The 26,478-nt window shown below is 45.5% G+C and overlaps 1 protein-coding gene across 5 annotated transcripts in view; it reads left to right on the top strand.

Annotated features, from left to right (window-relative positions):
• Positions 1–26,478, top strand: part of DENND1A (DENN domain containing 1A) — a 537,874-nt gene that overhangs the window by 455,138 nt on the left and 56,258 nt on the right. For all 5 annotated transcript variants that reach the window (XM_029202625.1, XM_029202629.1, XM_029202624.1 and 2 more), the window contains 6 exons: positions 8,552–8,656; positions 9,029–9,116; positions 11,039–11,079; positions 13,426–13,497; positions 14,719–14,775; positions 23,324–23,455. In XM_029202625.1, the coding sequence (XP_029058458.1) occupies positions 8,552–8,656; positions 9,029–9,116; positions 11,039–11,079; positions 13,426–13,497; positions 14,719–14,775; positions 23,324–23,455 (495 nt within the window). The remainder of the gene's footprint in view (positions 1–8,551; positions 8,657–9,028; positions 9,117–11,038; positions 11,080–13,425; positions 13,498–14,718; positions 14,776–23,323; positions 23,456–26,478) is intronic.

Here is a 26,478-nt window from a genome sequence, read left to right as displayed (position 1 = left end):
TTTTCTGACCCACCTCCTAGAGTAATGAAAATAAGAACAAAAATAAACAAATGGGACCTAATGAAACTTAAAAGCCTTTGCAAAGCAAAGGAAACTACAAATAAAACGAAAAGATAGCCCTCAGAATGCGAGAAAATATTTGCAAACAAATCAATGGGCAAAGGATTAATCTCCAAAATATATAAATAGCTCATGCAGCTCAATACTAAAAAAACAAACAACCCAATGGAAAAATGGACATTTCTCCAAAGAAGACATACAGATGGCCAAGAAGCACATGAGAAGCGGCTCAACATCACTAATTATTAGAGAAATGCAAATCAAAACTACAGTGAGGTATCACCTCACACCAGTTAGAATGGGCATCATCAGAAAATCTACAAACAACAAATACTGGAGAGGGTGTGGAGAAAAGGGAACCCTCTTGCACTGTTGGTGATGGAATGTAAATTGATACAGCCACTATGGAGAACAGTATGGAGGTTCCTTAAAAAACTAAAAGTAGAATTACCATATGACCCAGCAATCCCACTACTGGGCATATACCCAGAGAAAACCGTAATTCAAAAAGACCCATGCGGGCTTCCCTGGTGGCGCAGTGGTTGAGAGTCTGCCTACCGATGCAGGGGACACGGGTTCGTGCCCCGGTCTGGGAAGATCCCACATGCCGCGGAGCGGCTGGGCCCGTGAGCCATGGCCGCTGAGCCTGCGCGTGCGGAACCTGTGCTCCGCAACGGGAGAGGCCACAACAGTGAGAGGCCCAGGTACCGCAAAAAAAAAAAAAAAAAAAAAAGACCCATGCACCCCAGCGTTCACTGCAGCACTATTTACAATAGCCAGGTCCTGGAAGCAACCTAAATGCCCATCGACAGACGAATGGATAAAGAAGATGTGGTACATATAGACAATGGAATATTACTCAGCCATAAAAAAGAACGAAATTGGGTCATTTGTAGAGACGTGGATGGATCTAGAGACTATCATTCAGAGTGAAGTAAGTCAGAAAGAGAAAAACAAATATCGTATATTAACGCATATGTGTGGAACCTAGAAAAATGGTACAGATGAACCAGTTTGCAGGGCAGAAATAGAGACACAGATGTAGAGAACAAACATATGGACACCAAGGGGGGAGAGTGGCTGGGGGGGTGGGGGTGTGATGAATTGGGCGATTGGGATTGACATGTATACACTGATGCGTATAAAATGGATAACTAATAAGAACCTGCTGTATAAAAAAATAAAATGCAGTGGGGTTGGGACTGCTGGTGATAAATGGGGCCAGATTCTCTGGCTTTCTTTATAATATTTCTTTATTCTTAAGTTTTTAAAAATGAGTGTTGATTGGTCTGGGTGCTGTGCTGGTCACTTTCACCTACACCCGTGGTTCTCAACCTTGGCTACATTAGAGTCACCTGGGGAGTTTTAGAAACTACTGAAAAAGTGCCCCGGGTGATTCTAATGCATGGCCAAGGTTGAGCATTGCTAAATACACTATCACATTCATCCCTGTTTAACCCCCCCAGCTATCCCCATGTGACAAGTGGTGAGAATGGGGATCTGAGAGGTGCAGCTGTTTGCACAAAGGGGCAGAGCTGGGACTGGAACCCAGCTCTGTGTCCCACTCCCCCATCTGCCTCTTCCTGGAGTGACTCAGCTGTTGTCCGTTGCATGCCAGCCGTGGGGAGTAGATCAGAGCCTCCAGGAGTCTGCAGTGGGCTGGGAGTGGCCAACAGGCACAGGTGGTGTTGGTGTGGAGGCTTGGAGGAGGAACGGGGGGGCCCTCTTCACCTGAGGGCATCAGGTAAGGTTCTCACAGGAAGTAGCGTGAAGAAGGAAGCCAGAGGAGTGAGAGTGTGTAAAGTGGTTGGGGGGTGATCGACAGTCCAGAATTTCTGGAAGGGAATGAGTTATGTGGAGAAAGGTGGACAGCGTCGTAAGCAAAAAGACATCAGCTGGGGAAGGTCACAAAGAGCCTTGAGTGTCATGCTCAGGAGTTTAGAAACCCCACCTCCGCCAACCCACAGACTTGCCTGAAGCTGTCCTGTGCTGCGCAATCAGACGGCAAACAGAGCCAGTAACCAGAGTTCCTATGGAGTGTCAGCCTCTGAAGGGAGGGGAGAAGAGAGATGTGAGGCCAGGTGGGCCTCCCTGGTGTACGGTGTGCGACTGGGCCCACGCTCAGAAAGGCCCGTGCCTGGTTTATGCTCTGCCGTCACTGCCTCGAGATTCTTAGTAATTTTACCTTCAGACTCGTGCTTTGTGAATGAAGTCCGATGGGACAGTAGAGCATGTGCAGGAGCAGAGGAGATCTGCACAGACACCCTCCTAGGAGCCTTGCCTTCCTCCTCTCACAGAGCTGCTGCAGCCCACCCAGCGTGAGTGGAGCTCACTTGCAGGGTAAGCGCGTCAGTGTCTGTGGCCGAGGCACGGGGCACTGACAGCCCCCAGAGGCCTCACCCTGCATCAGAACCAGAACTTCTTCACACTGAGAGAAGGCAGTGGTGTTCTAGGAAGCACCAATGACCACGGAAATCTATCACATTCCTTACTCATCCTTGTGTTAGCCAACCGCTTCTTGCGAAAATGATGACGTGGAAGGAGAGGAAAAGGTGGAGAAACCGTGGTCCCTTTTCCTTTCTCATCAGTAAGCCGAAGACAGAGAGTGTTAATAAAATGTGCGTATATCAAGAACTGAAATTAAAACAGTTGAGTTAGTTTTGCGCAGCATTTCCACTGTCTGGTAAGAACAAAATACAAGTGCATATATGATTTACAAAATACGATTCCACATATGTTAGCATTCAGAACTGGCATTGCACGATAAAAGCTGAACAATAAAAGCTATGCTAATAATTTAAATTCTTATTTTTTCTTTACATGGAATGACATTAAATAGCAAACTTAAAAAACACCATAAAGGGTCTAGAAAGAGACCATAAAAAAAGAAGAAAGCTTCATATTTTAGTACTCAACAGTGCTTTTTTCCTGCATATTCATTTTGCACTGGGTCCCCTAAATTATGTTACCAGCCTCAGTAAAACTCAATCTCTGCCCTCAAGAAATGGTTATTCGTGCAAAATTTATTTGCTGTCATCTGTCTTAATCTTCTAAGCAACCCTAAGAGGTGGGCCAGCCTTGAGTAATTGTTGCAGATGAGGGAAAACAAGTCACTTGAGACCACGTGGCCAGTATCATCAGAGTCCAGGTTCAAGTCCAGGTCTTTCTCACCCCAAGACATGTTCTCTCCCCACCATGTTGTGTTACCTCAAATGGATCAGAGTTCTTTTTTAAATTTTTTAAAGATGCCTTTACCCCAAAAAAACCAAAACCAGCTCTCTGGTGTGCCAGTTGTTACGCTGTACTGTACTTATTTGTTCCCTGAATTAAGCAAGATTCCTTGGTAACAGGAGCTTTTCTTTTTTATTTTTGTTACGGAAAATTCAAATATATACAAAATAAATAAACTATGTATCCACTGCCCAGCTTCTACAACCATAAACATTCTATCATTTAAAAATTTTTTAATTATGGTAAAATATACATAACATAAATTTTACCACTTCAACCATTTTTAGGTGGACAGCTCAGTGGCATGAAGTACATTCGCACTGTTGTGCAACCATCACCACCATCCATCTCTAGAACTTTTTTCATCTTGCAAAACTGAAAGTGTGTACCCTTTAAGCAACAGCTCCCTGTCTCTCCCGCCAGCCCCTGGCAACCACCATTCTACTTTCGGTCCCTATGAAGTTGACAACTCTAGAGATAAGTGGAATCAGACAGTATTTGCCCTTTTGTTGCTGGCTTATTTCACTTAGCGTAATGCCTTCAAGTTTCATTCATATTGTGGCCTGTGCCATAAATTCCTTCCTTTTGAAGGCTGAATAATATTTCATTTTATGTATATTTTGTTTATTCATTCATCTGTAGACATTCGGATTGCATCCATCATTTGGCTTTTGTGAATAATGCTGCTATAAACATAACATTCTGCCATTCTCGTATCATCTCTACATACCTTCATCTACTCCCACCCGTTATTTGATTATTGGTATTACTTGTAGGAACTGTATTTTATTCATCTTTGTATTCCCCTAACTCAGAGCCTGGCACACAATAGGTGTTTTAAAAATGTTTGGATGGATGAATCTTCCAAAATTATCATTTTTTTAAAATTTAAGCAAGGTCCATAAAGAGTGGACACCTCCTTTTTTCCTTAGAATTTCCGGGTAAATGTGCACATAAATTTTTGATAAAAATTAAATTTGTGAAGGAAAATAAGAATTTGATACTTTGAGTATGGACCAGCAGAACAAGGAAAGATGCCAAGGAATCTGATGGGAGATTTTATTTTTATGCCAGTACCCACAATGCTGTGGATAAAAGCCGTTTATTTCTGGAAGTATCAAAAACCTTTGGAATCACCAACTTCACCTGTTAACATAGATGGACTCATTAATAATGGAATTTCCAATTGATTCCATGTGTCAAGAGGATAAACCAAGAGTAAAACTTGTCTTTCCATAACAAAGTCCTTGATAGGGTTAAGCAGCTGTGTTTAACTGTCCTTCGGGTCATAGATGGAAAACTCTACTAATGCGATCTGAGCTTGAATGCTCACGGCCTGACTTGCCTGAATTAACGTCGCTATCAGTCAGTAACCCCAGCGCCTAGAGTGTCTCCCAAGAAGACAAAAGCTTTAATCCTAACAGGAGCCTAACAGGAGAACTAAATCAGCACTTCTTGTAAAGGAGGGAATTAACGAGACACCTTGCCTTCTCCCCTCCGCTGCAGAGAGCAGAGTGGGGGCAGCCATTTCAACCGCAGGAGGAGGTGGACAAGTGGGTACAAATGGTTAGGTGTCCATTTGGTTCCATGACAGAAGGAGCACCTCCTTCACGACGCCTTGCCTACTCCCTCCCGGGAGTTGTTTGTCTCTGAGGGGCTGGTACTCTTGAGTGTCCACTAGGAGAACATGAGGGGCTCCCACTTTAAAGAGAATGCTTGTGCTCCCCAGCAGGTGTCCAAGAGCAAACAAAGCTGAGGCCTCAGAGAAAACCCAAGTCTGTAGCAGACCATGCATGAGACGGCTGAGCTTTGGAGGCCACCTCGTATTAAACCCCAACTCTGCCATGTGTGGGTCATGTGACCTCAAGCAAGGTACCCTACCTGCTGTTCTGTAAGGATCAGGTGAACCGTGATCATTGTCATTTCCTTAGAAGGTGAGTAGTGCAGGGGAATGCGCCCTCTGTGCCTGCTGCCGGTCAGACCTTTATACATGACTCTGAGTGACAGTGCAGGGTTAGGGTAGAACAGTTGCCCTGAATGGGTGGGAACGGCTCACCTAACTGACTCACCCTTCCAGACTCCACTGAACGTGCCGACTTCTCCTCATATGTCCGCACCTGCTGCCCTGCAAGGACCAGCCTTTTCCTCTCTGACTCCAGTGCGTATTTTGCCACCCAGCCCAGCAGCACGACGCTGTAGCCAGTACTTGTTTCCATGTCCAACTGACACTGCTGATGTTGTTCTTTAAGCTCTCTGCGGAAAGAGCCCCCCTTGTCGACGTTTCCCCTGAGTCTTTCCCATCCGTGCCCATGTCCTTCTGTTCGTTTTTATGGCGCAGACATCTGACCAGGGGATGTCATCTCCATTAAGTAGACAACAGGCCCCAAAATGTTCTTGTCTCCCCAAAGATGAGATTCTTTCTGCTCTCCTACAGCTAAAGCCTGCCTCAGGCTACTCTTCCATGCAAATTTGGTTGCAAACTCTCTTGAATTTATTAGTCCCTCGGCAGATTTCTCCTTCCTGGCAACACTGGGCCAAAGCTCCAGGAGTGAATGCTAACAGCTCCAATGAGCATTTCCTCTGAGCAGCTCTAAACTCCCTGGACATAAGCGTCACTCAGCCTGGCCTCGTACTCTGAGACCTCTCCACCATCAGACTAAGCGGTGTCTCAGCCACACAGATCGCAGGGCTCGTGTGACAGGAGCCAGGCCAAGCACGTCCTGCAGCTCTTTAACCAACATCCTCGAGCTTCTACCTGGGGGCTGGCTGCTGCACTGTCCCCAGGGGGTATAGTGATGCATCCAGCAGGGCCTCTGCCCTCTCGAGCTTCTGGTCACAGGGACACCAGTGAAGATTACCCAGCACTCAGGGTGCACAAGGCACTGTGGGAGCACTGAGCAGGGGTAAGTGACTGCCGCACACAGGCCTGTGTTTAAAGCATGACAGTCCAGGTGGAAGGAGTAGAACTGGCAAAAGCACGGAAGAAAGTGGGAAAGGACATGGCCTGTGATTAGGAGATACCTCTGAAGCATAAGGTGTACGGGGGAGCATAGGAAAGTGACACAAAAGGACTCTGGAAAAGCAAGGACTCTCTCAGCTTAGGAAAGGTTTGTTTGCCTGACTAAGGAGCAAGGACTTGTTCTTTCCTCCCCCGCACAGGAGCTCGCGTGTGTGACACTTGCTGTTAGACAAACGGGGACTGTTCCTGCCCCCATGAAGCTGATAGTCTAGTGCAAGAATTAAATAATCACACAAATGTAACATCTCCACCATCAAAGTTCTTGAGTAGGATAGTGACGTGATCCAATATGCATTTTAGAAATCACTCTGGCCAGAAGGATTGAAGTGGACGGGGAGGAACGAAACAAGAGAGGGACATGAAGCTGAACGTCCACCATGGCAGTCAGGCCCCTGCCAAGGGATAGAGAGCAGGGGACAGACAGATGAGACGTTGCAGTGGGGAAATGGGAAAGACTAGGGAATTGATACGTCTGCTGTGAGTAGCTATGGATAATGATAACTTCAGAAAGAAAAAAAGATTTAGAGTGCGGTCCAGATGGGATAGTAATTGGGAGTTTTGGCCATTCTGAGTTTGAGGTTCTGGTGGGCCATTCAGGCGGGGATTGAGACATATGGGTTTGGAAAAAGAGACGTCTGAGCTGACAGTGTTTATCAGGAGTGATCAGTGTATGGGTGACACTGTGCTCGTGGATGAGGCCTCCTGGAGAGAGAATTAATTGCCCTGCTGTGGTTCCAAGGGTGAGGAGCGACACTTCTAGGCCACAGGAATGGAATTCCAGGTGGGCTTCTGTTGGTTCTCACCAGCTGATCTTTCCACTGTTCAGCAAGGAAGGTATAAATCCATGCCAAAGTAATAAATGTCATGAAAACCCTTTTTCCTGAGGAACTGGTGTGTGTTTTTTCCTCACAGACAATATAACATTTGCATTGTTCCCTTCTTGCTTCGGTGGCAGCCAGGAAGCTCAGAGCTAATTTTGTAGCTGAATTTTAGAAACCATATAGGATCTGCATATCCAGATACTATTTTCCCAAATAAATACGTTTTACATATTTATGTATTCTCCAGCGCTGATTTTTTTTCTTTGTTTTAGGTGCTCATGTAAGCTGCCTCAGATTCTTTGTAAAATTAGGTGAGGTGTAACTGTATAAAAATAAACATTCCCCTCACCCTAGTATTTTAGGGTCATCCTTATCACCCTTGAGCAGTAGGTCTGCCCAGTTGCTGAGCTAATATTGGCTGGATTTAAGCAGGAAGGACTCTTGGAATTTACAGCCGCTACACAGTAACTTTAACACTCACCTAACTCATTAAAGCAGGATAAAAGTAGAGCTTCAAACGTCTGTGTTTGCCACCAAGTCTGTGAAGGGAGAGGTACCTTTAATTTAGTTCAACATGTAAAAGTCTGATCTTTCAGAATTGAGAATACACTGTTGAAATTAAAGACTTGTCTGTGTAGATGAGTACTCCACATACCTTCAAAGAAGGAGTGAGGTGCTGACTACAAAGATGGGTGGTTTTTTAAGCTTAGGGTGTCTCTTCTTGACTCATAAAATGTAGTCCTCATCAAGCAGCGTAAGCACAAAGTTGACTGGATGATAACTCTTATTTTTGATCATCCCTGGTTTTTAATATAATTAATTATTTTAAAATTATAACTCACTACTGGTTAAGCTCACTCTGTAAATAGTTTCCACACTGCGTTCCACGGCTGGTGCCTTAGGGACTGCAAAGGGGCAAGTGGGGGCGGGGTACCACCCAGCAAGGAGAGCCCAGCCTCCATTCCTGCCCCCAGCCCTCCCAGAGCAGCTGCGCTGTTGAATGCGGCAGGTCTCCTTCTGCCTAAGGTGCTGTCCAGAGAAAGAGTTCCTCTCCTAAAAGTGAAAAAAAGAGTTTGGAAATCCCCCCCCCCCCCCCCCCCCCCCCACCAAGGGCACATCCCACTAACTTGCTGTTGGAGTGTGCCTGTGGCTAATATGGAAGGGGCAGGGCGGGGTTTGGAATACTGCCCTTGGTTCCCACCCTGCCTCTTACCCTACGACCTTGGGAGATGTCTTTTCCTCTCTGAAATAACTTCCTCATCCAGAGTAGAATGCCATCGAGCATAACAGCCACTTCACAGGTAAGTGAGGATTAGATAAATCAGCAGATATAGAAGTGCCACCTAACAGAGTTCAAGCACTGATCTCTCTCACTCCATCCCTCTAACCCTCCTCTCCCCGTCTCATCTCTGTCTCCCAGGAGGAGCCAATCACCTTTTGCGAGGAAGCCTTCGTGTCCCACTATCGCTCCGGAGCCATGAGGCAGTTCCTGCAGAACGCCACACAGCTGCAGCTCTTCAAGCAGGTGCCCGGCACCCTCGCCTGTTCTGCACCTGGGTCCCTGGTGGGGTTTCTGCAGCTGCCTCCACTCTAAGCACTGAGGCTGCAGGCATGGGGGGGACGCAGGCCTCATCCCAGAGAGGCCCAGAGTCTGGGGAGGGAGATTGGGTGAGAAGGGAGCTCAGCCACCAGACGGAGCCTTTGCAAATATGCCGTGCAGTTTTATAAGTTATCATAAACACGCAGCGAGTTTTTCAGAAACTCGCCTTTTTAAGCTCACAATTCCAAAGACCCTTTCCTGTCTTGGTTCTTTGGTCATCTACTAAGGAGCCCAGCTGAACGTCGTTTCCCCGTTCCTTTGCACTAGCTGTTATGCTTTTGTTCTTTCTTTGTATAGTTTATCGATGGTAGATTAGACCTTCTCAATTCCGGTGAGGGCTTCAGTGATGTTTTTGAAGAGGAGATCAACATGGGCGAGTATGCTGGTGAGGGCATTTCGTTTTTCTTTCTGAGCTGTGGGCTGTCTGTGGGATTGGGGTGTGTTCGCTAGGAGTGGCAGTGACTTCTTTTTTCCTTCACCGGGGATTAGAGAGACTGATTGCAACCTTGGCCTTGAAGTGTTGGAATTCCTCTTCATGTTCTGATGAGAGGCACATTGGCCCATCTGAAGTCCTCTGTGCTGGGGTCACTTGCTTCTCCTGGGTGGGCGAAGTCTAGGTAACGTAGTGGCCTGCACGATGCAGTGGAAAGCACATGAGGAATCGAATTAGGAGACCAGGATTCACTGCCCAGCAGTGAGAACTTGGTCGAGTCACTTCACCTCTTTCAGCTGAAGTGTTCTTATCTGTGCACGGAGTGTAACAGTGCCTACCTCACAGGAGTCCTGTTGAGATTAAATCAGAGACCCCAAGGAGAGGTTTGTGCAGTCGCCCAGGACAGACCCTGGCAGAGGATCGCGGCTTAGTAGTGTTTCTTTAAAATGTGAAGATCATGGCGGGTGCCCTGTCTCTGCAGGCCTTTAGAACCAGAGGAATCATCCTCTCATTTTTCAAAGGAGGCATCTGAGGCCCAGAGAAATGTTAGTGGCTGACCCTGCCTCCTGAATCCCAATCTGGCTGCCTTTCCAAGACCCAAAGCCTCAGTCTCTGTCAGCAAAGTAAAACTAAATGCAAAACAATAATAATCACACTACTAGCCCCCTCTTATTGCTGGGCGTGTGTCTGGTCTCGACTGTGCTGATAATCCAACTGGCAGTCCATAAACTCATAGAGCCAGGTGTGATCTCACCTACAGACCCCTTTGTCAGGCCCTACCAGCCTGTGCTGCATGGAGAGCACAGTAGTCAATAAAACTGGTGTGTGAGTCGTTGATGAGCATTTCCTGGACATCTACTGTGTCCACAGCCCTGTACAGTAAGAACGGGGGGCCCAGTTCTGCCCTCAGGGAACTTTTAGACTGATGGGGGAAAGCTCATAACTAAAGACAAATACAGACTAAGCCACTGCAGGAAAAGGAGCAGACACGGGGTTTTGTGCAGGTAGAGTAGGGCTCTATTAATGCTCACTCTGTAATATGAGGGCTTCACAAAGGAGGCGGGTTTTGAGTAGCATTCTAACAGTTGAATGTGGGTTCTGGGGAGAAGACAGGCTTTATGTGTTGCTAAACTAAGTCTAGTCATTCGGACTCCTAGAAAAGCTGTCTGCTGATAAGACCTACTTATCCCACCAGATAAAATGAATCAGTTCCTCACAGCACCTCCTTTTTCTTTCCCTGTCACTGCTTAAGCATGAGAAGGGCCGAGTGTGTGTCCAGCAGTGTGCTTACACTGGACACACGGCCCTGTGGTTCCTGCCCTGGCGTGGCTCACAGAACTTTAGAGAACGTGGACCTCTGAATGGGTGTTACCTATTCTAGAGGGCTGTTGAGAGGAAGGAGTAAGAGAAACTTACAGAGGACATGACTGAGCTGGTCCCTGCAGCAGAGAGAGCAGGGAACGGTGGCCAGGCAAGGGGAACAGCATTTGCGAGGGCATGGACGGCTTGGAGGAGGTGTGGCCAGGGAGCCTGAGGTTGTGCAGGATGGAAGCACAGGATGGAGAGGCAGAGGGTGGGTACTGCCAAGACAGGACAGGGGAAGAGAGCAGGGTTGCTAAGGGGCCCGACCTCTATCCAGTAGGCAAGGAGGAGGATTTGGGTTTGTACTCGGGGCACTGATAGGATCAGATCTCACTTTGAGAAAGAAAACCTGTGGCAGCAACTCCTTCAGGGAGTGGTGCATGGGAGCCTCCACGTGATTCTCTAGATTTTGAACTTTCCAAGTCCTGCATGCTGAAAGCAACTTGAGGAACTCCTGAGGGCATACACATGACTTCTTTAAATACCAGCTTCTCTGCTTCTTCCTTCCCCAGGGAGCGATAAACTGTACCACCAGTGGCTCTCCACAGTCCGGGTAAGTGTCACCCCCGCAGAGCCAGCTGGGCCCCTCCTTAGCCTCCTGGCAGCCCTCCTCTTCCCCTGCCACCCACCAGGCTGTCATTCGGCCCAGGGCACTCTGTTCTCCCAGCTGAAGATGCTTTTGTTTGTAAAGCCAGGCCGTTCTGGGGCCAAGGATGAGACTGTCCAAAGCCATCCCTCGGTGAGGATGATGAGAGCCAGGAGACGCTTCCGTGTCTCAGGAAGCAGGCCAAGGCGTGTTGAAAGGATGTTGCCATCTTAGAGCATTTTGCGGGGTCTCCTTCTAGGGCCAGACCAATTGGGAACTCTTCATGGGAAAACCAAAAATTCGTCCCTCTTGCTGCTCTGAATATGTTTCACCGCAAAGGCTCCTGAGAGGATGGAAAACGCATCCCTGAGAGTTTTCATCCCCTCGCTGTTGCTGTGAACAGTTTTTTATTGTGTTGGAAGCCAGGTGCTTAGGGCTTCAGAAGCCACTAAAGAATTCAGATGCTTGCCTTTCCTTTACGTGGGTTCATTAGTGAGTGTGTACCAAAGGGCTTGCTGTGTGCTGGGCGCCACGCTGGGTGCTGGGGAGACAGTGGAGAGCAGGACGCAGGCCCTGCCCTGGGGGAGCTCCCGGCCTTACTGGGGAGGCAGGCACATAGACGGGCAGCTCCGACACAGTGTGACAAGTATTCTCTCCTGCTTGTGGGCCAAGTGCGCTACTGCCAAGGCAGGTTCCTTGGAAGTGGCTGCAGTGGGCCGAGAGTAAGCAATTCCTCAATGAAAGGCTTCTTTTGTTCCTCTCATATGGCCAAACACGGCACTTGGCAAATCACAGACAAGCAATAAGGACTTGTTGATCGATTGATAAAGGGAGTTTTAATACTCTAAAGGACCATTGAAATAGGATACTGAGTAATTTTGGAAAGCAGTGTGGAATATGTGAGTGGGTGAAAATTTCCTATTATCCTACAACAGAGAACGCTTTCTAGGTCAAATTTTGAAGTTCTTAATTAAAGCTCAAATTTTCTAATGCAGGCAGTTACCAAAAATTGTGCTAAAAGTTAATCCTAATAATTACATAGCGTATCTTACTCTGTTGTATACGCACTGGATCAGGTCTCTCTCTCCATTCAAATCAGTTGGAATTACCACAGATCTGATTATGTGATGCATTTGGTTAAAAATCTTCTGGAGTGTGGACTCCTCGTGCTGGCCCTCTGTGGGCTGACCCTGTCTGGCTCTCAGCCCCACTTGCCAGTCCTCCCGTGATGCACGGCCCTTGTTACTCACAGAACACACCATGGCTTTGCAGCTTCTGCACTTACTTATGTGCTGTTTCCTGTCCCTAGAATGTTCTTATCCTTCCTCTCCCCACCATGAGCTCCTACTCATCCTTCATGGACCAAATATTTCATCCTCGAAAGCCTTCTCCGCCCTTCCACACAGTGAGCTGCCACCACCCTCCTTGTGCACTCGGCCAGCGCGGCTCTCACCATCTTGGGTTGCACTTGTTTACCCCCCAGACTGGAGGTCTTTGAAGGCAGAGACCGGTCCTCCGGTGGCTCGGTACCCTCAGAGCCTAAGCCAGGACGTCCCCACAGTGAGCCCTCACAAAACGTCTAGAGCCTGTGCGCTTCACACACATTCGTTGCCTCCTCTGTGTACTGGGAAAGCCTTCCCTCCTCCTTTTGCTCCCCTGCTCTCCTGAAAAAAGAGCCAAAGAATCGGTATGTTGGATTTATACTAAAGTATAAACAATGAACATCTGTGGCTATTCATTCTTTCCCTTTGTCAAGATGTACGTGTTAGGGAGGCAGCCTGCCAGAGTGATTTTTAAAAAACAACACAGAAAACCAGGGTGAGGAAAGAAGGGTTCATGGCTTAAGGTAGCCACAGTAGCCAGATAATCTTGCCCAAGTGGGCCCCCAGTTTCCTGCCCTGGCTCGGTGTTAGTTAGAGTCCATTGTTATTAAACTTCCCTTAATGTTGTCCGTGGTAACTGGAACTTCTTGAGAAGCTGTAGATCACTCTGAGGAAACCCTTGCCTCAGAGAGCCTGTGACGAGCTTTCCTCCCAGCCAGCGGACAGGCACCAAGCAAACTACTGAGCCTGGGGTCTCCCCGCTCAGCTAGCTTGTCTCCATCCTCATTCGCCACCCGCTCCCATACCCCCCAGAGGGATTCCGCCTGGCCGTAACTTAATTGCCCGGGACCAGTCACCATCTAGGGCTGTTTCTCTAATTAAGTTACACACTTACGAAATGTGGCTTAACTTGATTAAAGAGAAGAGGTCTTTGTTGGTGTTGGCCTACTATATCTTCAGTCCAAATTGCTAACTGGCGTTTTTATTATAGAAAGGAAGTGGAGCAATTCTGAATACTGTAAAAACGAAAGCAAACCCAGCCATGAAGACTGTCTATAAGTTCGTAAGTACTGGTCTTGGTCTCAGGATCCCAACAAATCTGTTCCTTCGCATGACGAAACTCTTCAATAGACCTGATCCTATGTTGCAGAGATGATTCGGGGGCTGCTGTGTAATTTCCTAAAGCTCTCAATGCTCTTAGAATTATTTGGCATTGATGTTTTATGACCAGGTCAGTGACATTTTTAATTTAAAATGTTTCTACACACAGTTGCTGCAATAGAGAAAAGGGAGGCTACTGGTTTTAGCTTTTAAAATGTAGACAGGGTGGCTAAAATTCAGGCTGCTCCACGCCTGCATCCCTGAGAACCAGAGTTGTGGTCTGTCAGGTGTTCTGGCAGACCTTTCCTACACGTATCCTTGTTAGAATGTTAGAATAAAGCAGCTCCTTTACAGGTTACTGAAGAGTGCTCCTGGTGGGACACACCCCCGAATTTTTGTCCCAAATTCTTCATCATCTCTCTCATCACTGCCCTATATAGGAAATGCATTGTTTGTGAAACTCGTGCCCACAGCAGAGTGAAAATAAGAGAACACACCAGTTCCCGGTGCTCCGTCTTTTACGGGCCTCAAGTATTTTTTCTCATGATTTCTCTTGCTTGCTAATTTGACTCTGAGCCACTTAACTGGGGTGGTTTTGTTTTATTTCCATTTTTAATTTTGTTAGTCCTTTCTGTGCTTAAATTGTAGCTATTTTAATGGGGCGGGTGGCTGCCAAGAGAACCACACAGGTCTTAGAATGACAGAAAATAAAAGCCAGGGTGTCTGCCGAAATGAGATTTAAGAAATGGCACCAGAGAAACCCAGCGATGTGTCTGTTCAGCCTGGGCAGAAAATTGGTCCTGAGGCCCTGCCCTGGTGAAGTGTAATAGCTATTCTGAATCTTGCAGCTGAAGAAGCTTCTGCTCTCCTCTTACTGGTAGCTGTCACCAGGCTGCGGAGATAAATAATTACAGAGAGCAGAAGAAGGGCTTCGGAGGGGAAAAAAAATCAGTCCCATCAAAATGCAGAAAATAAAATCTCTGTAGCCTCTTTAAGGGATTTTTTTTTTTAACCTTTCAACACTGTATTTGTTTTCATAGCCATTATGTTTTCAACTTGATGATCCCATTTTTCCTTCCTTTTTCTAGTAATCAGAGAAGGTGATTCACGATGGACTGAAATCAAGCATAGTCCCTGCTGGAAACAGAGAGGGAATCTTAACTTAAATTAATTTTTCATGCAGGCAAAAGATCATGCAAAAATGGGAATAAAAGAGGTGAAAAACCGCTTGAAGCAAAAGGTACTTGAAGTTCTTATTCAAAATGTATAAGCACCATGTATGAAATGCGTGGCCACAAAAAAGTACGATGTGATCAATAGAGGCTGTTTGATACAGTGTTGTTAGCACACTTCAAAATGCATTACCAGCTGTCCGGGAGTTTTCACACTGTTATAAATATTCACAGACAAAAAACTGTCTTCAAATAACATTAAGACTGGCTTAAACCCATAAAGGCAAGCAAGTTCAGAGTTACCACTGTCAGTCTGTCCCCTGCCCGCCCCACCGGGCCTGAGCTTCACCAGGGTCCATACAAATTGGCTCGGCCTCCCCATCCCGGCACCACCACCTCCTACAGCTGACCTCTGCTCTGGGGCTGACTGTAACCAAAACCAAGAAGCATCTCCAGGAAATGACTGCCATGGTTCTGGCATGCACGCGGCCGCCACACAGAACAGGGCACAGAGGGTGGGTTTGAGGAGGACACTTCGGGCTCTACTCACAGTTCATGTGTGAGACTCAGAGGGGCAGGGAGAGGCTCTGATTGTCTTCTCGGACCATCAGTAAAATCGTATAAAATCATACAGACTACATCCTGACTAAGAGTCCCCCTACCTGATTCTCTGGACTTGTACAGAGAGGTTCATACAACAGAGAGGGCATCTTTATATTGTTATGAATATCATCATCATTAATAGCATTGCCAGCCTTCGTTAAGCACTTTCTAAGGATGGTCCAGGCCAGGAGCTTTCACGTTTAATCCATAGAACAACACTGGGGGGTCTTATTCTCATTTCATGTGTAAGGGGACCACGGTTCAAAGGTGGAGTAATTTGCCCAAGGTCATGCTGTTCGAGCCTGGCAGAGCCGGGATTCGATTCCAGATCCATCTACCTCAGTGTTTGCTCTTACCACTATAGTATTTCATACTGCCTTCCTGAAACAAGTGTTTTGTCTTCCAAAAGGTGTTTGAGATCACTTATTTCATTATTCCCACACCCCCGAAATTTACCAGGCTAATAAGGGCCTTCGTCTGTCTCGGCAGTTTTTTAAAAATTGAAAGCAGTTTTAATTTTAGGAAGTCAGAAAGGACCTCTCATTAACTTGAAATGGTCAGAGGAATTGACTCCTTAACTTTAATTGCAAAAGAATTTGTTCTGACTAAGCTTCAAATGCTTAGCTTCAGCTGAGAGTGGATCTTTAGCAGCTGAGATTCAAGTCCTGAAATTAAAATCTTGCTAATGTAAATTCACATAGACCTTAACTGTGATCCGTTGCACCCTGCCAGAGACTGGCAGGTGGAATTCTTTACTTGGATGTTATTTAAGTCCCTAAATATACCTTTTTATCTCCTATCCCAGTCACATGTAACTGAATTGGACTGCTGATATAAAATGGAGGGGCAGGGAGGGCGGAGCTCTCACCAGGTTTTCCCTCCTTGATAACTGCATCGGGCTAGTATTAGAATATTACCTAAAGTAAGCAAAGAAAGGGTCCCGCCTCAAGCAGAGGACACGTGTGCCTCCTTGGTCAGATCCACTCTCTGCAGGCCATTGCCTCCCTCCTCGTATGAGTAAGCATCGGGCCTTAAGAAAATCCCCTTTTTATGATGTGTAACATTTCTGCAGATAACCAGTTAAGCTCAGGTTTTTGATGTTGTTCAAAGGTTCACTTAAACAATCTAGATCACTCTCCTTCACGCCATCCCCCTTTCCTTTCCTTGATGGTATCTGAGGCAGAGCCTTTTCCCCCCTTCTCCTCTTCCCCCTGCCAGTCTTTTCAAGAATAGCTTCAGGAGATAATGTTCTATAGAGAGTGTCAGTACATTTCAGGTGACACAAATGGTGAAGGCATTTCATAGAAATGTGGCTTGTCACCATCGGACTGTTGACAGATCTATTAGTGCACCCTTTTCAATTTTCACTTTTCCCCCCCTTCGGTTTTACAGATTTCTTCAGACTTGATATTTTGCAGTTGTTCTTGGAAGAGCTATTTTGTAATTGAAACTCTAGCATTGTTTGGGACAGATGGGACCAGGTCTTCCACAGTGCTGCAGCTCCCCTTCCTGAGCTAATTTAGGATTTGGCTTTGTCTGACCTCTCTCAGTGCGGTAGAAAATATTTCCTTGGCTTTTTTGTTCCTCTCCTCTGCCCCTTCCCCTTTACGTGGCAACATATCTGTGTGGCTCCCTAGATGCGTCCAATACAGACATCTCAAGTTTGGTTTCTGCTATGAAATTGAGGCAATTCCCAACAAAGACCCAATTTTCAAATGTACTGGGTTGCCGCCTGGCCTCCTCTAACTCTGCATAGCAATGGTGACCCCTCAGGTATAATCAAGAACCCAACCTTGCCCTCTTCACTCTCGCCTTGGGTTTGAATTGCAAATAGAAAATGTGGGGCTGACCTGTGGAGAGGTCACCATGGTGTGTGGAGGGTCCATCTCTAATACGACTGAGCAGGGCCCCTTCTCCATCCCTCGTTCATTTGTGCTGCAGACTTTCAAAGCATCTGAAAGAGGCGCTTTCAGGGTATCCGTGTGACCATTGGCAAATAATTGTTAATAGAGACTGTAGTGTGGCTTTATTCCATACCTGCTCTGCTTCGGCCCAACAACAAAAAAAGAAGGAGGGATAACACATTTCTCTGGATAAATGGAACAAGGTGGTCAAGTTCTTCTATAGCTTGGCCTTCTTTGAAGTTTAACTTGCTCAAAATTAGGAAGAAGAAGAAATGGCAAAGAATGCTACCCAGCCGTCGCTTTCTAAAGGGAGAATGCAGTGCTTTTGTCCAGAGCACCTCCCTGCCAGAGCTGGCCTGCAGGAGGATGCTGTGTGGCTGGGCTTGCGGCTCTCAACAAATCACATTCTATTGCAGCGCCGTACGCAGCTGGCACCAGAATGCCCTGTTTTAAAAGCAGTGGCTGCACACACATTCTTTCTCACCTACAGGAAAGGTTAAGATATTTACATAAGGATGTCATTCTTTTGTCTGTTGGGGAACCCCTAAAAAATTATCTTTTTTCTTCAGTATCAAAATCAAAATGACTGAATCAACTGTGTCCATTTCACAGCCCCCTTCTTTTTTTCTTGGCCGCACCACACAGCTTGCAGTAGTATCTCAGTTGCCAGACCAGGGATTGAACCCGGGCCACAGCAGTGAAAGGGCCGACCAAGTCTTAACCATTGGACCACCAGGCAATTCCCTCACAGCCCTCTTTAAATCTTTGATCTTTTAAAGATAAATTGAGCTTGTTGATTTAGAGTCTGTGTGATTGAAAGGAGCAAACTCACAGTTGGGTTAGTGAAGGCTTGAGTTTCCGGCTAAACATTTCTTAGTGTATTGAAGAGAGTGAGGAAGCACGTGTAGGGCAGGGAGATCCCGGTAGACTCTTGTAGAACAGACGTTTTCACACCGTATCACACAACTGTCAGCTCCCTGTCTCCGCTGCAACCTCAATCACAGACATTCCAACTCTGGATACTATTTCGATATCAGTATTCATATTGTAATTTGCATTTGCTCTAGTGTGAAGTAGACTGGAAAAGAAGGGCACTGCACAAATCCGAACATGGAGACCAGCAAGCTGAGTCAGAGATGGGAGGCCTCGGCCTCCCAGGAGGCTTTAAAGCTCCCCCCTGCAATGTGGAGCAGTGTTTAGGCTTCTGAGGCAGATGGATGAACCGAGTTCAGTGCTGGTTGTGTAGGATATTAACTGTGTGACATTGAGTAAGTTACTAGACCTCTCTGAACTTAGTTTTTCTCATTTGTAAGTAGGGGAAATACAGATTTTTACTGGATTGTTGTAAGGATTAGAAGAGGTAATGGATTTAAACAGCAACACGTAGTAGCCACTCGGCAAGTGGGAGTTACCATCCCATCTGTCCTCTCACATCCCACACCTGGAGCAACCAATCTGTCCACACACCTGTGGGCACAAACCCTGAGAACATGGCTGGCGTGGGATCCTCTCCCTTTTGGTCCTCCACACACAGAGTAGTCTTCCAGGCACCCTGCTCCCTACCTCCCCTGGGCCAGGAATATTCTCCTGGAACCTCTGCCTCATGAAGTCACATCCTCAGCTCCTTCACCCCAGCTCCCACCCAAGGCCACACAGAGCCCCCTTCCTTGTCTGGGTTCCTGCCTCCAGGCTTCTCCTGGGGACTCTGGCCCTGCCTTCTCCTCAGACAGGTGGAAATTAGATCCCAGTCATGATTTTTTATTCCAGCTTGGGGAAGGTGATACGAATCGGATTATTTTCTGACTCCTTTGCTTTACCGAGGGATGGGAACTAATAGTGTCCCAGCTCTGAGCCAAGCTGTGGAGGCTCCTGGGAAGAAATCGGCCGCCCTGCAGTGGCCTCTGATCTGCAGCTCTGTCTAGTGTCTTCCTCCTGTGTGACTCTTCAGGAAGGAACAGATTTACACTTCCCACCAGATTCATGATTTTGTTTCTTTTTGTTTTTTGTTTTAATTTTAATTTAATTTAATTAAGTTATTTATTTTTGGCTGTGTTGGGTCTTCGTTTCTGTGCGAGGGCTTTCTCTAGTTGCGGCGAGCGGGGGCCACTCTTCATCACGGTGTGCGGGCCTCTCACTGTTGCAGCCTCTCTTGTTGCAGAGCACAAGCTCCAGATGCGCAGGCTCAGTAGTTGTGGCTCACGGGCCTAGTTGCTCCGTGGCATGTGGGATCTTCCCAGACCCGGGCTCGAACCCGTGTCCCCTGCATTGGCAGGCAGATTCTCAACCACTGCGCCACCAGGGAAGCCCTCGGTTTTTTTTTTTAATGACACTTTGAACATTTACAAATGAAAAACATGTTTGTTGGAGAAAATTCAACAAATCCGGCAAGTAAAAATAAAATAACCTCATTTTATAACCTGCATTTTCACTAACTGTATCCTGACCATTTCTCAGACCACTAAATGTTTCCTGCACATGTTGTTGTTTTAAATGGCTACGTATAATTTTATCTGATGGACATACATACATTCATTAATCCCATTATTGGACACTTTAGTTCCCATTTTTTCTAGGCAAACATCCTCATAGGTAAATCCATGAGGGAATTCTTAATTATTTCATCCAGATAAATTTCTGGAAGTGGAATTAGTGGGCCAAAGGCCCTTTACCTCTTTTAGGGTTTTGATAGGAATTGCAGTTTGTGTTCCTACCAGAAGGGTATGAGAGTGCCCGTTCTCCCATACTCTTTGCTGATGGCATCTTAGTTAATTCTTGGAACACAATTTCTTTAATCGTGAGCACCAGGAGTTGTGGTTTTGGATCCCTACAGTGTGTAAGGTCTCTACTGGTACCTACAGTAGAGGACGTAAACGGGCCCTATTTCTTTCCTGACTAGGGCTCCTCCCGCCCTGCTTTCTAGGACCCTGGGAAGAAGCAGCCATCCTTCTCCAGGTGGAGGAAATAGTGAAGAAGTTAACAGACTGGTGGGGCGAGCTACAGGACTTTGTAAGAAGCCTTGGGCACCTTTGGCTCTTGTAACTAAAGAAAATTAGCGTGCAGCACTGCTTACTGATGCACAAGCACGTGTGTATGTTGGACACATTTGCCTTCCAAATGTTCAATTCAACAAAGGTTCGTCAGAAAGCATGTACTGTATTCCAGGCTCTGGGGCAGAGAACCCAAACCCCAAGGCATTCAGTCTATAGGGATAAGGTAAGTGTGCAGATAGCACACAGCGCGGCAGCTTAGGGTCAGTGTGACAAAGGGGTTTCTGAGGACGAGGTCACACCTGATGATTTGTTGAGCACCTTCTCTTGTGCTATTGTCATGGGTCGATAAGGTATAAATGCCAGAAATCACATTGCTCTGGGCTCCTCCACTTTCTAGCCGTGTAGCCTTGGGTAACTTGCCCTCTCTGAGCCCTGTTTCGTCACCTATAAAAGAGCGATAATCCTATTTACCTTGTGGTTCTTCTGGAAACTAAGTGTGATAGTGAAGGTCAAGGGTCTGGAAAAGTGACTTCAAGTAGTAGACACTCAGCACAGGGAAGCTCTTCCTTTTAGATGGTGCTTTTTCCATTTTGCAGGGAATAAGGCTCTAACGTTCAATTTGTGCAGGACTTCGACATTTTTCAACGCTTCCTCACATCTCATCTCATTTAACCCATTCTCTTAGTAGCTTTGAAGTTCGCCAAGCAGATGGTGTCCGTTGCAAAAATAAAGAAATAGGTGCAGAGAGGTTGAGTGAATTGGAAAGATCAGACAGGTAGCTAAATGGTAAAAACAAAACCTAAGAAATTTTTACTTAAAATTTTAACTTAAAAACTTAAACTAAGACATTTTTCCCAAAACTACCACAGACATTTTTAAAAACAGCTATCATCTTATAGTTTTCATTACTATCAATATTTTCTTTCTAGATTACCCTACTGCTTCATGTCTTTATTTTTTTCCCCAACCAATCATACACACATGCAATATTTTTCCTGAACTAAAAGTGAATTTTTTTGTTTTGTTTTGTTTTTTTTCTGTTTGGCTTTACTCAACCTCTTATGTCTGTCCTCTCGGTAACCCCACTGGATCCAAAATGCCTCTTTTGCCCTTTGTTATTTGCTGACACAGAAGGAGCCCCTCCCCGTCTTTGTTCCACTTGACCTGAGCACCTTAGGGCAGCCCCTTTCCAAGAAAGCTGTTTCTAATTGGCTGGCGGCAACTTCTCTCATCACTGAGCCTCAGCCAGGCTAAGACTCGGGGGCCACTTGATGCAAGCCCTCCCCGCACAACCAAGAGGTCACCATTTCCCTGTGTTGTTACCAAGCAGTGCAGAGACTCAGCTGGGTGTGTGGAGTTGAACATATAGAGAAGAGGGGTGGGGGAGGGATCCGTGTCGTTTATTTATTTTTATTATTAAAGTGTAGTTGATTTACTCCCTATAGTTTATTGAATACCTTATTAGTAGGTACTCAGTTATTATTATTGAGTCCTGTATATAGGACACTACTGAGTAAAAATGTTCAAGACACGTATGTTGTTTAATCTCCTTTACTCCTCATAGCTGCCATAGCTCCATTTTACAGATGAGGAGACTGAGGCTCAAAGATGTTACATGTGTTTCTTCCTTAATGCATTATTATTTAGTAAGGGATCACTTTCATCCATGTGTCACCGTTCTCTCTATTTGACTAAGTAAGAACAGCCAATTGTCTTTTATGTGCAGAATTTAATGAGTACTAAGGGTGTGTGTTTTGTTGACCAAAGTGTGTATTTGTTTTTGCAATGAAAATAATTGGAAACTGTATTTATTATTTTATTCTAGCTGTTATTTTTACTTAGAAAAAAACAATGATTTAAATGTTTTTTACGTGTACATTTAATCTCTGCCTTGCTTAAATGAAGATTTAAGCAAGTTTCATGACTTGAATAAAGCCATATGATCCATATTGCACAACTCGGCACCATCCATGTCCCAGAGAACCCATGGGTATAGTCAGCTGCCAGCGTTAGGCAAGGGAGCCATTACCTGCCTTTGGCACATTGGGATTTTTCTTTACCTTAAAATTTGACGTCATTCATCACAAGCACAGATTAAATGTAAATTTCTGATTTAAAAAAAATGACATTGGCTCCCTAAATACTCTCCAGGTCATAGAATCCTAACTTAGACTTCGGTCTCTTTCTTCATTCTCTGCCAGAAAGACTAGGGCTAAGAAAGAGGGAGCAGAAACACATCGTTTTCACAAACAGTAACATCATCAGTAAACAAATGTGGAGAAAATGTCCACTCTCACAAATAATCAAAGTAATGCAAATTAAAACAACAATGAGGTCTAATTTTTCACCTCTTAAATTAGCAATACATTTTTAAAACGATGAGGCTAACACGCACGGTGAAACGGATAACACATCCATTGCTGGTGGTTGGTGTAAATTGGAAAGCAGTTTGGTAGAATGAATAAAAAAGCCTTAAAAATGTTTATATCTTTTGATCAAGCAGTTTCATTCCTAGGGATTTCTGTAAAAGAAATAATACAAAAGAAAGAAAGACTGCAGTGTTTATCACTGTGATGTTTAGATGTTTAGAAAGTTAAAAAAAAAATTAGGAACAATCTAAATGCCCAATAGTAGTAAGAATGGTTTATTAAATTATTGAGTATCTGCTCAGTGAAATATTATGCATCCATTAATTATCATTCTAATGACTATGGAGCACCGTGGAGATGCTTATAGTGGAAAAAAACAGAATGTAAAACTACGCACGAGCTATGATTGCAAGTAATTTTTAAATGTCTGCATGTGGACAGAGTGAATATTTAAAAATTAAAATAACCATGTAAGGTAGTAGGATGAAACATTCCCCCCCACACACTATTGTGAATTATTATGTTATCTTTGTAATTTAATACGCATGATTTTGGTTTCTCTACTCCTTAAAAGCCAAAGGGCCAAGTTAGCCTTCCGTTTCCTTCATCTTTAGCGGAGGGATAGGCTCAGAATGTCCCAGAGGGAGTTCCCTGGCAGGCCTCTTAGCGATGGGGTTGGATGGAGCCCCTGTGCTCATGGCAGGGGTCATGACCCTGACACCAACCCCCTGACCGGGCTTCTCCCTGCAGGACATCACCGAGAATGGCTGTGTCCCCACCACAGAAGAGCAGCTGCCAAAGACTGCGCCGTCCCCACTGGTGGAGGCCAAGGACCCCAAGTTCCGAGAAGACCGGAGGCCAATCACAGTCCACTTTGGACAGGTATGTACCCTGGCCCTTCCATCTGGGCTTTTTGTTATGTTTCAGCAGACGATATAGCACATGTAACAGTTTTTCATTTCGGCTCTCTCTGGCAAAACAAAACAACTCCATGGAGTTTTGCACGTCTCAAAGGTTCGCTTGGTGCAAACATGTTTCAAAAAGGTGAATTTTCAGAAATTTTGAGGAGACAGCATGGCTCTGGTCGTAAACCAGCTGAACTGTTGAATGAAGTCATTAAATGCAGCTGCTGCCTCCCCACTCCAAGGTACTCCGTTTAAGGTGCCTCTGTTAGCTAAGCATCTCATTAGAACACTTTAGCATCCCAGGCCCTTCTTTGCACCTTCAAATAAAAGGTAACAAGCAAAGTCTTAAAAAAAATCAATTAGGAGTTCTTTATTAATGTACTTCCTGAAAATCAATTCTGGGTGTCGTGCTTCTCAGAGTAAACACTCACGCTACGATTCTCATGATCCGATTCTGTAACCAACTGTTTTCGACCTGAGCGTTTAAAAATTGTCCAGTTGTTTGATTTTTTGCTCTTAAGTAAAACATATAGAAACTGAAAATTTTCTTATCCATTTCCTATCAGTGGTTATATTTTTGGTTGAAAAAGGTTGTATACCCTCCTCTACTCTTGAATTAACTCTCTTGATTAGCAAAAGTCATAATTTTTTTATTTGTGAGAAATGGCTCTGTTAGCAAGCTATGACTGTAACAAGAATTTGCAAGGTTATTCATTCTTAAATCACCTGATTCTTTAACCATTTATTAGATGATGAATTCCATCCCCATGATTAAAATAATCTTCATGGTTTTATCTTAAATATGATGCTATTTTATCACCTAAATGATCTAGAAGCATGCATTTAAAACGTTCCTGCTTTTAGCAGACATTTATCAAGTGCCTGCTACGTACCAGGCTTTGAGCTATTTAGAAATGAAGGGAACTAATGAAATTGTTGCTGTGGGTTATTATTGTGAGGGATGAGTTTGTTGAAACATTAGAATCTTCCTCTGTAATCGGTATTTTTAGATAATACATTCATCCGTCTTAAACTTGGGGACATCCATCCCCCTTTTCTGATTTTACACTTAAAAGGGATGTTATAAAAATTGAAATGTAGCCCAAGAAAGAAACGTCCACAGGGCAGTGCTCATCTGAATAATGATTATCTTCAAATTGCGTCAGTGTTTGCACCCCTGAGGAGCTGCCTTCTCCTGGGGCTCAGGCCTGGCTGGAGAAATCTGCGCCCCAGTTCCCTGGCTGTGTTTGCTGAAAGCACAGCCTCGGTCGTCGCCAGCATGGCATTCCAGAGCCAGCTTCCTGCTTTCCTTTGTCCTCATTCCTGCACACACTAACCTTCCCATGAAAAGAGCCCCTCTCTGGAGTTTGGAGCCCATTACAGAGAAAGAGGGGGCGGGGGGGGGGGGGGGGATTTCATGGTGTTAAACATTCCGTTTTCGAAACACAAAAAAGGAGGCCCTATTTGAAATGGAGAAAGACCTTCTTTCCATTTCAGCGAGAAGTAGAGATGCTTTAATGTCATTCCCAGCTAAATGCAGAATAAGAGCGTGTGTGCGCACGGGTGGGGGATAAACAATTAAAAAAGCCACCCCAAACTCTGTTGAAATAAGAGCTGTCTGTGCCTTCACAGGTCTGTAAACTGGAGAGGATGAAAGTGGCTTTTTTTCCCCAGTTTGTCACTTCCCTCACGTGGCTGCCAGCATTATGCAAGTGTACAGGAAGGCAGGGTTTTTTTTAATGCATGCATGTGGATTAAGGTCAAGCCCCAAGTATCAGCCATGCAGCGGGCTCTCCCTTACAGCTGCAGCCGCAGAGCCTACCCACAGCCGCGAGATGCCTTAATTGAGACGTGCTGTCAAAGTGACAAACACATTTGCATACAGTCTACACTCTATTTATTTTCTCTGGAAAGGTCTACAGTCTGCTGTTGGTTGAACATTCTTAATCAGTTTGCTGTAAGTGAACTGCCAGCCAGCTCACTTGTGCCGGCCGCTTCTTCATTAGGTGACAGATTAGCTGCAGGGGGGATGGGCCACAGAAACCGCAGACCTCTTTCTTTTAACTCTTTCCAGCTTTGCCCTGGTACTAGCTTGTCCTTCAGTCCTTCCCTGGGCGCCTGCTTTGATGGGCCATTGACCGGAACACGCAGCGTTTCTAGAGCACCTACTACCGGCAGACATGAGTTTTAGGGGCTAGGTATTCTCAAAGAAGTCCTTCGAGTTCCATTTCAGAATTTTTTGCCACACTCTCCTCTGTACTCCAACTGTACCATTTTTTTTACTTGATATTTTTCTTTAAACAGACTCCAACCTGACATTTATACCAACTTTACCCTCATCTTATGCAATGATTGTTGGTAAAACCATAGTTTGATGTACTGGTCCAGTTTTTTCCAAAGGTGTATCCAAAACAACTTTTTTAAGTGTCCATCCATGTATCACCTAAACTACTCATGTAGCCCCAGCAGTACATATTCTCCTCTTGGAAAACATGTGTCATCTCTGCCATAGTCCTTTGAGGAAGGGATCATTAGCTGTATTTTATGGACCCAGAGCCAGAGCTCAGGGACCTTCCCAGGGCCACATTGCCAGCACAGAAACCCAGGACAGTTCAACTTCAGAACCCATTTCAGGTCCGTCACCAAGCAGAGACATCAGCTTCTGTTTGAAATGTCTAGTAAAACTAATGTGCCCTGGAAAAATCATTTAAGCTAGCCAGACAGTGCACACTAACCTCAGAAAGACCTTTGCCTTGAGTCTGTGTTCCCATGGATTTCATTCTCTAAGAACAGTTAGCTTTCCACTGGGGGCAGAGACTGTTGAGATCTTTATTACATTAATCCCTCCACCTTGCAAAGCTAGTGCCCATGGAGCCAGCCAGGGGACTCCATGAAGACGTTTGGCAGGGTGGCAGGGAGCCCAGGGGAGGCCTTTTCAGACCCCCTGGGGGAGAAAAGGTGCTCTCTTGCCTCTACTGCACCAGAGCTTCCTCTTTCAAG

The sequence above is a fragment of the Monodon monoceros genome, unplaced genomic scaffold (genome assembly GCF_005190385.1).
Source record: "Monodon monoceros isolate NGI ecotype Baffin Bay Population unplaced genomic scaffold, NGI_Narwhal_1 Super_Scaffold_5, whole genome shotgun sequence".
Classification (NCBI taxonomy): Eukaryota; Metazoa; Chordata; class Mammalia; order Artiodactyla; family Monodontidae; genus Monodon; species Monodon monoceros.
Note: the sequence above shows the minus strand (reverse complement) of the source record. Positions and strands in the feature narration are given on the sequence as shown.